The 14,514-nt window shown below is 41.7% G+C and overlaps 1 protein-coding gene across 7 annotated transcripts in view; it reads right to left on the reverse strand.

The window, feature by feature from the left end:
* DPP6 (dipeptidyl peptidase like 6) overlaps nucleotides 1-14,514 on the reverse strand; it is an 868,888-nt gene that overhangs the window by 15,269 nt on the left and 839,105 nt on the right. For all 7 annotated transcript variants that reach the window (XM_038391573.2, XM_038391575.2, XM_038391569.1 and 4 more), the window contains exons 17-19: nucleotides 11,336-11,383; nucleotides 3,821-3,919; nucleotides 1,302-1,371 (exon numbers count right to left, since the gene is read on the reverse strand). In XM_038391573.2, the coding sequence (XP_038247501.1) occupies nucleotides 1,302-1,371; nucleotides 3,821-3,919; nucleotides 11,336-11,383 (217 nt within the window). The remainder of the gene's footprint in view (nucleotides 1-1,301; nucleotides 1,372-3,820; nucleotides 3,920-11,335; nucleotides 11,384-14,514) is intronic.

Here is a 14,514-nt window from a genome sequence, read left to right on the forward strand (position 1 = left end):
CTAAGGTGCCACAAGTACTCCTTTTCTTTTTGCGAATACAGACTAACACGGCTGCTACTCTGAAACCTGTCATATAGGTTTAAGCTTTTGCAGAGGCTATAATAGCCCATTAAAAAGTAAACATGTCCACTATTCCCCAACAGTGACTGCCACAGTTTAACAGGAAGACAATGCATCCCCTAATGTAGTATTCTAATGTGAGTGGGCTCACCCAGTCCTGCTAAGAAATCCCCAGATATTACCTGATTGAGGAGCCCTGGGAAGGAGTTGTGTGCCGTGGGTTCAAGTTAAATAAAAATGATCCTTTGTAATAGTTGCAGTATTGAGAAAAGCTGATTTCACAATTCTCTGCTAGGTTTAAAGTGAATTTTCATTAAGGCCTTGTCCATTTTTGCCCAAGGCAATTTACAGTGTTTGTAGTCAGGTTTGAGAGAGATAATAACCAATTTGGAAGAGTGGAGTGGAGCCAGCACTGTTATTTGTGGTGAAGAGATGACACAAATTGTCCAGTGAAAAATCTATTTCTAAAAATCTAAAAGATCTTTAAGGAAGTTCCACATTCCTGTAGCAGATTGGAAACTCTATAGCTTGTCCCTTGAGCTTTACCCAAAAGGGAGCAGGATGTGAATTTAAAAAAAATGGCTGATTTTTTTTGTTTGACCAGTTCTTTCGTAGGCAGCCCTCCTTTTGAAGACATCTCCTTTATCATCCTGAAATAGCATGATACCAATGGGTTTGGGTCTGCTATCACTCTAGCTTTAACTATGAAGGTCTTTAGGGTACGTGTACACAGCAAGTTGGACTCCATGGCAGCAAGTCTCAGAGCCTGGGTCTACAGACTTGGGCTCATGCTATGCACTAAATATAGCTACAGATGGAGCCTGAATGTCTTCCCAGCTATTTTTAGGGCTGTAGCAAAGTCTGTAGACCTGGGCTCTGAGACGTGCTGCTGTGAAATCCTACTTGCTTTGTAGACACAACCTCAGTCTAAAGAAGTTGGCATAGCAAAAATGAGTATTGTGTGTGGCTGGTACCCTATATTGCACTTGGCTAGGTGTAAGAGATCTCTTAACAATGCAGTATGTTTTCCCTTAAATCAGTGGCAATACGCAGAATGTGTATAATTAAGATTGACTGTAATTCTTTACAGAATAGGGGCCTTAGATTGTAAATTCTTCAGTGCATGGATCATCTTTTATCCTCTGTTTGTATAGCACCTAGCCCACCGTGGCTCTGATCTTGGCTACTTTTACAAATAAAAATAAGAATTACAGATTACAAATAAAAATAAGAAAACTTACACAACCAGTAGCAAAGGATAGTGTATGGTGTCCGCAAAGGTTGCTGGCTTTAAGATTTGCATTGGCAATTCTAGGCAAAAGTAACAAACAACAAGAAGGATTTAATATGGGAATGTTGAGATAACTTTCACAGATTTTTACAATGCTGTGGCCATTATCAACAGAAATAAAACAGCATTTAATAAGATTCTCTGGTAAATAAAACCTTAAAAACACAGACGTAATCAAGGATAAGATCCGGACCGTAATAGCTGAGGTGACAAGAAATTTAAATCTAGAGTGAGCTATTTAGTCATGCATCACTTACACAACAGGCAATTAACATCTGGCAATAACTATTATTTTCCCTTTAGGCAGCTGGATGAGTGACACTGCCAAAAATCAATATTTTGGGGAGGCAGAGAAAGGGAGGGTAACAATATTTTAAGACAAAAGGAATGTAAGGTACAATTCCCAATTAAAACATGGTTGTTGATGTGACAGGCAGAATTTTTCTGCGTTAGGGGCTTCAAGACAGTTAGGGGATGGACTTGCCTCTTAATCCTAAATTCCAGGGGCCTGATTTTGATCTCACTAATACAAATCAGGAGTAACTCCAATTTGACAGAGTTACACTGGTATAAAATCTGTGAAATCTGAGTTAGGCCCCAGTTGTGCTAAGGTACCCCCTAAAACTTCATTTAAGTTCTCTGAGATGCTCTTCTTGACCACCAACCGGTATATGAAAGTGCTCCCACACAAATGCTTTCTGCATTAATGAGACTGCATTTGTTTTTAAAATATTAACTATAATCCAGATTACCAAAGGCATGGCAATTAAATCAGTATTAGCAGATTTTCAATAGATTTAATATACAGATTAAGCACTAGGTTTAAGTGGTTTGTTTTGCAATCATTTTGTGAGACTCAGTCTAATTACTTATTTCATCTGAATGCTAATGGACTGCAAATTGGATCGATGGCCCAGGGATAGTCAGAGAGACAGCCATTTGACTTTAAATATACATAAAACATGGCACACAGTACTCCAGTTACTGTGACGCCTTTAGGGTAGACCTTGGATACATGGTGAAGGCACATAAAAAAATACAGCCAGCTTATATTTATTACACACAAAAAACAGGCTAGTTAAGATCAGCAGAAGATATTTTCACCAACAATTGCAGTTAATAATGTTAGCAACAGTTCTTGAGTTATTTATAGTCAATTCAAAATATAATTATGAAATGGCTCATGTGGTCTGGATAGAGTTGTCTATGATAGGCTGTCACTGATGTTCTATCTTTGCCCGGAAATGTTCAGGAAATGCACAGCTCTGTTTTCCTTATTTCTGTGCATCAATTTCTCTTCATAATATCAATGATTGAGGCAGAGCATTTTAGGTAATTACTGCACCGTTCAAACAGCTACAGTCACTCGGCTTTTGGCCTCATATTTTATAACACCACTCACTGGTCCAGATTATGCAGTAACACAGTATCTCTCATTCCTTTCCGTGTAAGTGTCATTCTATGTTGTATCTGAATGGATGTTTTCTATTACAGTACTCTGCATTTGAAGGAAATCTCTACTATGACCAATCCCATCATAGGGAAAATATCAAGGAACATGTTTTCACCCTGTTTCCTTAACTGCTTCCAAATTGTCAAGTATAGCCACACAAATGCCATGCAGAAATTAGAAACTCTGGGAGCCATTACATATTTTGGGATTTCAAATGTGGAGTTTCCATATAACAAAACAGACGCTCTTAAAAATGTTGCAGGTGCAGCTAAGGAGGCTGGTGGAAAATATCTGAATTATTTGGCCCTAACTTTGTCTATATTAGGTTTATTTGTTTGTATCTCTGTCCCCATCCCCTTTCTTTAGTCTCACCTCTTTTGCACATAGATGTGGAGAGAATATTTAATTAAGGAGTGGCACAAAAAAGAACTAGCTGCATTTTTAAACTGCTCCAAGTGTCATTCTTCTCTGCTGCAAATAAGATTTGGGTCTTTCCTTTTCTTGTACAGCTGTTTTTTCCAACCTCTATCAAATTACATGGGTTTCATGAAAAATTTTAAATCACTGAGACTGAAAATCTCTTACATGTATGTCTCCTGATCGGTAATTGCTGCTTGATTCACTGCAATTTACTGCTCTGTACTGAGAGACTGCCACAGTTGTAGCTAGTAAGCACATACAATAGGTTTGAAATGGAATATTGTAACTAATAAACCAATCATGTTACAGCAAACACACCCTGTAATGGACAGCTGATCCACATCATGTCATCTCCCAGTGTCAATTACTTTTTTTACATAGAAGCTAATTTTTATCCTTTTCTCTTTCTGTCTCCTCCATCCTCATCAATTCCTGTCTCCAGAATAACTTCCTTCTATGTAGCATTTCCCAACTAAGTGCTTCCCACACTGGACGATGTCACTGACAGCCACAATAATTTTTCCTCCTGCCAATCCAGTCGAGATGACTGTGCCATTTCACAACAATAATAGCAGAAGGCGAAAAGAGATACTTACTGTAATCATCTATCTTGATTTCCATGTACTCCACATTAGGCATTTGCCTATCATTTACAGCCAGCTGCACATTTTCATTTACCTCCAGCTCAAAGGTTTCTGAAAGAATAAGGACAAAAACCACACAAACCCTCCAGAGTTATTCATGGACAACTCAACAGTTTACCCATGCCCCTAATATTTTTAAAACAAATATTTTCCTTATAGACACGCTGTCCCCTCTGAAGTCTATGATGAGAGATGCACAGCTAAAATGTAGTAGTTACCTTGCAATATTTCTGAAACATGCTTCAGATCCAAAGAATTATTATGGGCTCTATTATCTGAGAGGAAAAAAAAACACCTTTGGCCCAAATCAAGAGGTGGTATAAACTGGCGTCCACCGAAATCAAAAGGACTAAGTGGATTTATACCAGCTGAGGATCTAGCCTTCTAAGTCTAGATGCTGTAATAGTGTTTTCACCTCAGACAAAGCAACAGAAGATTACAGTTGAATTGATGCATTTTAAGAACTCACTCTGCAGTTCAAGTGGAATGGGAGAAGAGGATTTTTTTGGTGCAGATATATATTCATTGAGATTTTCACTCAAGGGGAAGATATTCTGTTCGAGAGTTCTCCAGGCATGTGAAATCAATATGAAACAATTAAGAGTAAATGAAAGCTCTCAACAGAACATCATTCATCGTCTACCACACAGCTCTGCAAACTGCAGCAGAATTGGTTCACATTCTAAACATCTCCCTTGGACCAGCACTATGCTCTGAATCAGACAGATAGACAGCCATGCACAGAGACAACACAGACAGACAGTGTTTGTGTTATGGAGGGATCTAGTGGTTAAGGCCTAAGCCCTACATTTTCAAGTGTTCCACCAAACTTGAGTGTCCAGTTTCTGAGCCCATGTGGCTCCCATTTTGACTGGATTCATGGGTGTTTGGTGCCAGGACTGGCCCTATCTTATAGGCATATCACACAGTTGCCTAAGGTGACATCTTCTCTCAGCTGTTCAACTGCCTCCTGGTGAGCTGTTCCCTTCTCCTGATCGGCTGTTCTCCAGGTGGCATCCCCTTCCCTTCTGCTCAGGCTGAACCTGAACGTTGAGCTGCCTCCTTCTGAGCAGCAACCTCCCTCCTGCTCTGGAACCAAATTCTCTAGCCCTCATGGGGTGGTTCATCTCCAGCTTGCCCTTCCTTCCAGGCAGGAGGCCAGCAGCCCAGCGACTTCTCTCCAAAACAGCTTGACAATGGCCCCCTACACTCAGCTGAGCGACTGCTTGGCTGAAGAGCTCTCAAGGTTCTCAGCAGCAACGTGTGCTAAGTGGAGAGGAGGTCAGGAGACACATCCCAACATGGAGCAACTGTGTCTGATCATGCATGGCTTTGCTGCAGGCCAGGTTCCATTCTTAGCTTTTCTGACAAGACTTGTTCTCTTCCCTCTCGACAGAGAAGGCCTAATTCATTTCCTTCGGCAAGTGAAGGCTGGACAGGCCTTGCTTTACTTCAAGACCTCTGGCATCTAACAACTCATCAGAGTCAGGCCATTGGAAACAAAGTGCCACAGCAACTCCCTGGAGCTCAAAGCTGTTGGAGATTGTCTCTCCAGTTCCTTCCTCAGCCAAATCCTGATCATCTTGGACAACACAACCACGGTGGCCAACTTGAATCATCAAGACAGGACAAGAATGTTCCATTCCAGGGAGAATCCAATGTCCTCTTCCTCTTGGGTCCTTTAAAGCCCTGCATGTACCCAGCTCTCTGAATCTTCCAATGGACTGGCTGTGCCAGAAATGACTTTGTCAGAGGAGTGGTCCTTGCACCAGCAGGCCTTCAACCAACTACTCACCTGCCCCTTAGCCTCCTTCAATCAGCCTCTTCACGTCCAGCTGTAAAACTCCCAGGTTCCCAGATTCTGCACCACACACCTGGACCCTAATGTCTTGGCCCTGGGTAAGTTTTCTGTGTCATGGGTGCAGGGAGCCAGTTGATACCGTCCCTCCTTTCCTTGATATAGTGGGTTCTGACAAGGGTCAGTGCCTTTTGATTCTTGTAGCCAGAGTCTGGCTGAGGCAGGCTTGATTTATGAACCTCATCTGTGTGTACTGAGGACTCAGCTTCCTCATACAAGGACTTTCTCCAGCAGGGGCCCATCCTTCTGACCCCATCCCTCTTGAAATCTGGACCCCACGAACACTTCATCTTCTGTAAGCTGAGTGTCTGACCCAGAAATTTTTTTCCCTATGAAATGATAATAAACATGGTCTATTTGATCTGGAAGACACTGAGTAAAATATAATGTGGAAACTCCCAACACCAATTACACATTTTATTGACTATAACAGCACTTTAATGATACTTATGCTTATGGATACTACTCCCTCAGGCCCTCCTGAAAATATAATACTGAAGGAAGTTCATAATCATGTTCTGAATCACATTTAGTCATGCCCATCTCCAGTGAATAGAAAAGCAGGCACAGCACAAAAGCATGCTGTTACCAGTTAATACATTTCACAGATCTTTCAGCAAGAGGCTATAATGGTTCAATGACTATTCAACATGTTTCTAAAAAGCCTGGATCATCTCTATTGAATTCATAACTCCCACAAAAGCTCCAAAGCAACAGACTATTAAGTTTAGTTAAATATTAGGATTCTCATTTAATTATGGCCCACACAACTAGCTTTATCAGCAGAAAGAGGTCTGCCACACAGGGGAGTTCAGTAAAGCCATTTTATTTGTTCATATAATTGCATCCAGAGAAAGGCAGGAACAGAGTGAAGGAAATAAGAAAAGATTGGCACATCTCCTAAAGGACTTTCTTTTCTGCTTTAGGACTATAGGGAACCCTCATCTATGAAATACAAATGGTCAGTGCTTAATTAAATGTAAGCACTCTATAATATTTGGCGTGACTCATTATCAGATTATTGCAGAATACTGAGACAAACTCCCTTTATAGAGTAATGGCCTTAAATTAAATGAGTAAATTCAACTGTCATAATTGTCTCCTTTATTTAGAAGCACAAAATGCTAGAAAATGAGGAACCAGGGGAAATGCTAATCCAATGTAGAAATCATGCATTCTAGCAAACAGGATGAATTTTGTGCACACCTCTATCTAATTACCTATGCAATAAATACTATACATCTATAACTCTCAATATACATCGACATTCTCAGTATGTTTTATGCCACTTCTGTCAAGTATTTTGTTTGCTTTTTCCGTTCCATGACAGCTCTCATGCTATACACATAATAGTCATTTATGATACTGTTTTCAATATCATGAGAGCACTAGAAGGTATATGCTGTAATATGCAGTCAGTCATATCTAAAGCCATGGGAAAATCAAAGTATCTACATAAAAGGAAAAAAAAAATGGAGAGAAAAAAACAGCCAAAAAAGGCTCATGAATGCCCAAAAATTAAATCACCTCCATGCTAAAGTCCAAAATCAGGGCCAAATCTTGACTTCTTTAGTCCTGCTCTTAGTCTCATTGACATTGACAAAAACATAAAATAAGCAGATTCAAAGCAGGCCATTTTCTCAGTTACTTAAAAGGTAAAATGAAGAAGCTTATTCCAGAAGATCTCCTTCTCCTAGGAGTGGTTCACCCCTTACCTCTTCTGTAAGAAACAAAATGAAAAACTGGCCTAGGCTTAACAGTGACCAAACTATACTGTATGAGTTGCATAAAAACTATACACTAGGCATGAGGGTGAGATCAGGAATACTATTACTCATTAATGATGAGCTCACATAGCCTCCTTGTAATTGCAGTTCCCAGAATTATGAAGAAATCCCTGACTTGTGGAAATGTTTCTGACAGCCTAATGCTGTAGCTTCCTGGGAGTGGGTGGCCTGCAGAAACACAGAGATTGCCTGGGCTGAAGTTTGGCTTTTTATATGGCCCTGCTGCTCCTCTCAGTTGCTTCAGATTTACACCAGTGTAACTCCACTGACTGTAGTGGGACAACTCCTGACTTAAACTGGTGCAAAGGGGGAGTCAGGCCAAAGCCTCCATCAGGGACAAAATGGGTGGATGTATGATTATAGCTGTAGAGAGCACAGAGAGGCTGAGATGCTGGTAGATACTTATACAGTGTGTTAAAGTTAAAGAAACACCATGTTTGTCATATGTTCTCAATATTATTTAGCTGACATGTAAAGAGGTTTTTTCTGAGCCTCTTTGACTGTTTTAGCATCTAGTATCTATCAAAAAGTACCAGTTGGTATTTGTGCATTGCAAAAGCTGCATTTTCACCAGGGCCCAGCTCCACACATTGGGAATTCTTTCTGTAGTTGGATCTGCTTCTGTCCTGCCTCCATGGCACTGTTTCCATCTGCTCTGCCCTGGATCCCAGAGAGGGAGTTCCACAAGCCTGGGGATAATTACACCATTCTTCCACACCCACTGCTGAAACCAGCAATACATGTGCAGAAAAATAAATGAAGCCCTAGGCCGGAATAAGTTTTCTACACAGCTCAGTCCATGGTGACAACCCTTCTTTAAAGGTAGTTTCAGGGTAGCCATGCTGGGGAACACCTGTTAAGGGTGACTCCCAGAAAGGGGCCTTTGAAGGTTCCAGGGTGTCCAACAGAGCTAGAGGGGGTGGGTGGTGCTGTGCTTCCAGTGGAGATCAGCACAGATCTTGGGGGATCTGCGGGATAAGGCAGAACCCTTCTGTCCATTCCATCTGGGACAAACCCTCCCTATCAGACACAATGATCTGGGGAAACCTCATGGAGTTTCTTTTCCCCACCCCAGATGCTTCTTGCAGGAAGGGGTGATCTGCTCTTGGTTAGCTCCTGCTGCTCGTGTCCATACTATTCCTCCAGGAATGTGTCAGAGAGAAATGCACCACCTAGCTCTTACCGAGCACTTTTCATCCAGAATTTCAATATGTTTTACAAAGGAGGTCAGTATTGCTAGCCCCACCTTCCATATAGGGAAACTGAGGCATAGGGCAGTGAAGGGACTTGCTGCAGGTCAGCCAGAAGGCCAGTGACAGAGCTGGGAATAGAACCCAGGTGTTCTGAATCCCAGCCCAGTGCTCTGTTTTTGCCAAAGCTCTCAGAGATGGGATGCTGCTGATTTCTGTGCCTGTCTGTATTAAGAATTTCATCATAAAGAAAACTTTTCATTTTAAACAGTTAATTGGAGATGGGGAAGGGGAATAAATTTTTATGGTTAAAATGTACATCACAGGTGGATTGGGCCCTTTGAGAGAGAACAGGTCCAGCCCCCCTGTGCCTCATTAACAGCCTCTCAATGGGGCCTGACAAAGGGCTCTACAAAGAGCCAGGAGACCAGGAAACAGGAAGAGGAAACTGTAGCAGAGAGTGAGAAAGGCTCCTGCAGAGAAGATTGTGAGACAAGGGGAACTGCTCCAGCTAGGAAGGGCTGGGAGTGGCCTGCTAAAGCAGGGAAGTTCCTGAGACACCAGACAAGTTTCCAGGCAGGAAGACCTGGGCTCAGGTTCTTTGCGGGACAGGTGGAAAGGAGGGGCCATGAGATGGCGGGGAGTTTTGAGACAGTACCTCAGAAAGGAGGAGCTGTGCCCAGTTTAAGGTGGGGAGTGTGAAAGAGAAGGCTTTTTTTTGTTGTTTTTAGCTCTTTTGCCAATAAAACCAGGCCCAAAGGAAGGGTATTATTGAACACGGAGAAGTCTGAGTTATTTGAGGAACCAAGAGGGGAAACTGAGGCCGGCCACATGGCGGCACTCAGAAGGCATCGGACTCTGTTACAGTGTACAATATATCTTCCTTGGCAATCTCCCAAATGAAGCACACTATTCTACTCAGTGCTTATAGCTTAACAACAAAAGTTACAATATATATCAAATAGGACATTTTCTACTCTGATTCACCCTCTTATATTTCCGTTAAACCATACGACAAGCAAACCTTGATTTTATTTGTGATTTCCCCCCACACACCCATATGAATCTAAACTTCATGCCTTCTCCAGCCATAACTTTACCCAGTCACAGTTGCATTCTTACAGGAAGAGATTTTAAATCATTCATCTACACAACTGTGGCTGTGCCCTGCCAGCTCTGCTTATGTACAAGACTCTTCTGGTGGGGTGTGGGGAGAAGTAGTTGCACATTGTCAGCAAAGCATATTGAGAGAACAGGAAGAATGAAATCACACATACACATACACAACATTGAAACAACAGGTGGAAGCCTTGTGTTTTTCTTTACACATCATGATACTGCATCCGGCCTGATCCTGTTTTCAATGGGAGATTTACCTGAGCAAAGAGTACAAGATCAGGTCCATAAAGACAATGTTAGAATGTTTCTACACTTTGAGCTGGAGGTGTAATTCCCAGCTCAAGGAGACTAGCTCTGATCAAGCTAGCACACTAAAAACAGAGTGTAGCCACAGCAGAGGGAATGATGGGAAGGGTTAGTCACCTCAAGTACACTAGCCCCTCCCACTGCTTGCATCACCCTGGCTACACTAGCTTGAGCAGAGTGAGCGCAGGTTTGTCTCCTTGAGCTGGCAATCACCCCCCAGGTCAAAGTGTAGACACATCCTAAGATTGCTCAAGTCTAGGCTTGTTATTTGATAAAACCTTTGGCTTCAAAGTTTCTTCCATGTTATTCTCTATGCTTGGAACAACCACCCACTTCTGTCCCATTGAACATCTTCCCTTCCTTCCATCTTTCCAAATCATTTCTTTTGTGACGTCCACTACCACTACCACTACCTGTCCAAGTCCGGTGATCGAATCAATAGATAACTGCCCCCCACCACACACATACTTGGGCCCAATCCACCTGTGATGTACATTTAACAATAATTATGGAGTGATAAAAGCCATTACCAAGTGTGTATCCATGGGCTCATGTGTTCAGCCCATAATTTTAAGTCTGGAGTAAGAACTGCCAATGAAGCTCAGGAGTGGTTGCGCTTAGTTTACTATGGCGGTGTGACCCCTGGAGATGACAGTTCCAGGAGGCGATGCTCCATCTGGCTGGGAGCTATATCTGCTCAGCTTTGGGCCACATGCCACAGTAAAGATAAGCACTGTCGGATGCAACTTGTGGTCTCCGCTGGCTACGCTTCCACAGCAGTCTGTTATTAATGCTTATTATTTGTACCACAGTCATGCCTAGGGCTCCTCTCAGCAACCAGGGCTCTCTGTCCTAGAGGCTGTATAAACCCTTATTGAAAGACAGCCCTTTTCAGTCTAGGCTCCAAAAACATGCAACAGGTAGATGAAACACACAGCAGGGGAGAGGAGGACAAGGTAACATTAAAACATGCACATTGTGCATCTAGCACAATGAGCCTTACTCAAGGCACGCAACCTGCCTTGCAATCTGCTCAGTATAATATACATTCATTTCAACCCTTCAGCTCCAGCTAAGATGTCTGTGTGGCCCACATATAGACAAAGTCTGGGTACTCCCTGTTGAAAGTAATGGAGAGTGGCTGTATTTTATTACATTGCCTGACTGCTTTTCTTTGAGGATGTACAAAATACAGCCCAGTACTTACTTTGTTTATCCGTCGTGTTGTGAACAGTCACAATTGGAACTCTTGGACCTAGAAAAGAAGGGGAAAGAAAGGCATTTGGTTAAAATACACACAGACATATATACGTGTACATGTAAACCTGTTTTTGAATCCCTTAAAGTTGGAGGCTCCTGAGAATTACGTGTCATGGAAGAGTAATCTAAAAAGCAAATCACCCAGGTATGCACAGCAGTCTATGAATAAATGACAGCACTGTAGACTCCAAGACACGCAAGGTTTCAAGGCCTTTTCCCAATGGGACAATAAATGCATCTCTCTCTAATTTGTAAATATTTTAATTAGCACAAACACAATTAAATCATTTGCTTTTTAATTTATTCTAATGACACACGAACATCACTGCACAGAACATTTACATGTTATGTGCCTGGCTAATAGTTGCTGTTACATAGATGCTGTATGTTTTTTAAAATCAAACACCAGGTAGGTTCCAATAATACAAAAGGTTCACCCTAGAACTGCAGTGCATAGCTATGTGCAATATGATATCAGCCAGTTTGTAAAGAGGATGAGTATTATTTAATATTTATATTGAGGTAGCATCAAAAGGCCACAACCAGTGTCCTTAAGTGCTGTACAAATTGTGGTAAGTGCTGTACCAACACCTGCCAACTGCAGGGAGTGATTTTCTCAGAGAAGTTGGCCATAACTCTGCAGGAGAACTGGCAGTGAAGTCTAAATCCTGCCCTTGTTGCTGGAGGAGTTGTGTGGGAAGGTATGTTGAGGAGCGGTAGGGTAGGGGCAGAAAGGTGGGAACCGCCATACCAGTTCATACCAGCAGTCCAACAAGCCCAATATCCTGTCACTAGTAGTGTTGATGAGGAAGAAACCCCATAACGGATAAACTAGCTTATGTTCCTTGTCTTCTCCCATTATTGCACCCAGGCAATAGGAAGAGCGAACAATAACACGGGGTGGATCACAGCAGCAAGGGGATACTGGCCGTACTCCCAGCCACCCTGTGTGCACACTATGGTTGGCAGTAGACTACATGCTAGCTTTATGGAAAGACAGTAAGATGCTCCTGGCAGCACTTTCCATCCTGAACCTTTCTGTGGCACTGGCTACAGAGCCAGGTTTATGGTCAGTACTGCTCCCTTCCCTGCGGCTGGTGCAGGCTCAACTCTTAGTGACACGGTTTTGCTAGAAGCACATACAGTGTATATTTCCAATTTAAATCATGTATGCTATGTGGCTGTGCAACCTGCTGAGGTTGCAATGTTTAAATCTGGCTGTGTAGGGAAACCCAGCAGAAGGCTTGTCAGAAACCTTATCCCACCACTGTCTTTAAGATGGCATTGGAAGGGGCTCATTTTGGCATTTCCCCTTGTGCTGATAATTTCAAATGTCAAGTGATCTGCAGGGCACAGCATGCTCTGAGTTGCATGGCCTGTAAGCACGTGGAAAGTGAGCTGGAGATACGCTTTAACAATTGTACAGCTAAGGGCTTGATCCGTAATGGACAGGTTTGCCATTTGTGCAGCACTGATATGAATGAAGGCAGAGTAGGTTTATTCATTGTACGGTTTGACAGATATGGCTGGTCTGATTTTCAGTCCCTGTTAACAGCGAACTTTCTACATTAACAAAGTGATTGCTTCATTCTTTGTTTGCTAAATGGTTTCAGAATGAAACGGAATCATCACAGAGCATGGAAAGAAGCTAGTAATTTTCTTTTGTTGGTAGCAAGCTGAATAGAAAGTCGATTTCAAACACAAGTGCTAAATATTACTGGACAGGGTGGTGCAGCTTTTCAGTTACTGATATACAATGACATACTAAACATATTGATTTATAAAGCTTCCCACTCCCCCCCCCCCATCACCGAACCCAGGCTTTTGGAGTGAAACTAAGTTAAAGTACTATTCAAATAAGGCCTGATCAAATTTCCATTGAGGACAATGGGAGTCTTTCAATTCGCTTCAGTGGAAGCTGGATCAGTCTCTTACTAATAAAGATATCCCTTATACAAAGAAGAGAATGCAAGTGAGAAACATGATGTATATTCTGATTTCTCTTTCCGTACCTCTTTGTGCTAGCATTGGCAACACTGTGAGAAGTCAAAAGATAAATAGTCACAATCCAGTTATTTAGTTTAGCAACAATACATATATTATGTATTATTTTATTTGGGTGGTCTCTCTCTCTCTGTTGCCCTCCTCCCAAACAAATTTTGTAAAGCTAAACAAAGCTCCCACCCAGGTTCTCATTTCATGGTAATATCAAATAAAGATATTTGAAAAAAATATATCCACAACCCTAAAGAATTAGAGCTCTCAATTGTTTTTTTTTTTTGCAAGTGGAAAAAAATGGTAATGGCCAACATAGTATATTGAATAAAGTCACCCAGTTACTCTGAGAGTTTATCCCTTACCATTTAGTTAAGTATTCCTCATAATTACATCTGTTAGTTATGGCCAGGGTTCAAGAAAAAAAATCTATAATTTCAGGCACGAAGTAAATAATCTTGTTCACTGTTGACTTTTAAACTAAGTTGAACAAACCAGTTTAGAAATTAGCCTAGTTAAAAATGTGGAAAATTGTTAAATGTAACTGTTTTTTACCACACACAATGCGCTAAGTGGCTAATGTCTACCGTTGCGGAGTTGAACTCTGGAAATTATATAGTGTATGTTCATTAGCCGCCTTCCCATACTTTAATTTTAAACCTATAGTGATGTGACAGTTACAATACACACACCATCTGGCAAATGCCATCCACTGTCATTTACAGATCTAATAGTGAAATCTAATTTGTTCGATGAAATATTCAGAGATGACAGAAACAGAGCGAGGGCACAGTTTGCACGGTACTGTCTCTCTCTCTGGAGCCCTTTCAAATGGAAGTTTGATTGGGAATCCTGAGTCCTGACATATTCCACTTATTTATTAATTTTTTTAAATAAGTACTGATGTATGGGCGTGTTCCCCCTTCTCCCTGCTATATACTGGGGCCTGGTTCTGCTTTCAGTTAGGCCCTGAATAAACAAAGCACTTAAGTACTGTATATTCCTAAATCCCAATAAGATTTAAGCATATGCTTAAACTAAGCACTTGTTTAAGTACTTTGCCAAATACAGATGGCCTTAGGCATGTGCTTAAAGTTAAGCATGTACTTTAGTGCTTCACTTCATGGGAGC

This window comes from Dermochelys coriacea, chromosome 2 (assembly GCF_009764565.3).
Source record: "Dermochelys coriacea isolate rDerCor1 chromosome 2, rDerCor1.pri.v4, whole genome shotgun sequence".
Taxonomy (NCBI): Eukaryota; Metazoa; Chordata; order Testudines; family Dermochelyidae; genus Dermochelys; species Dermochelys coriacea.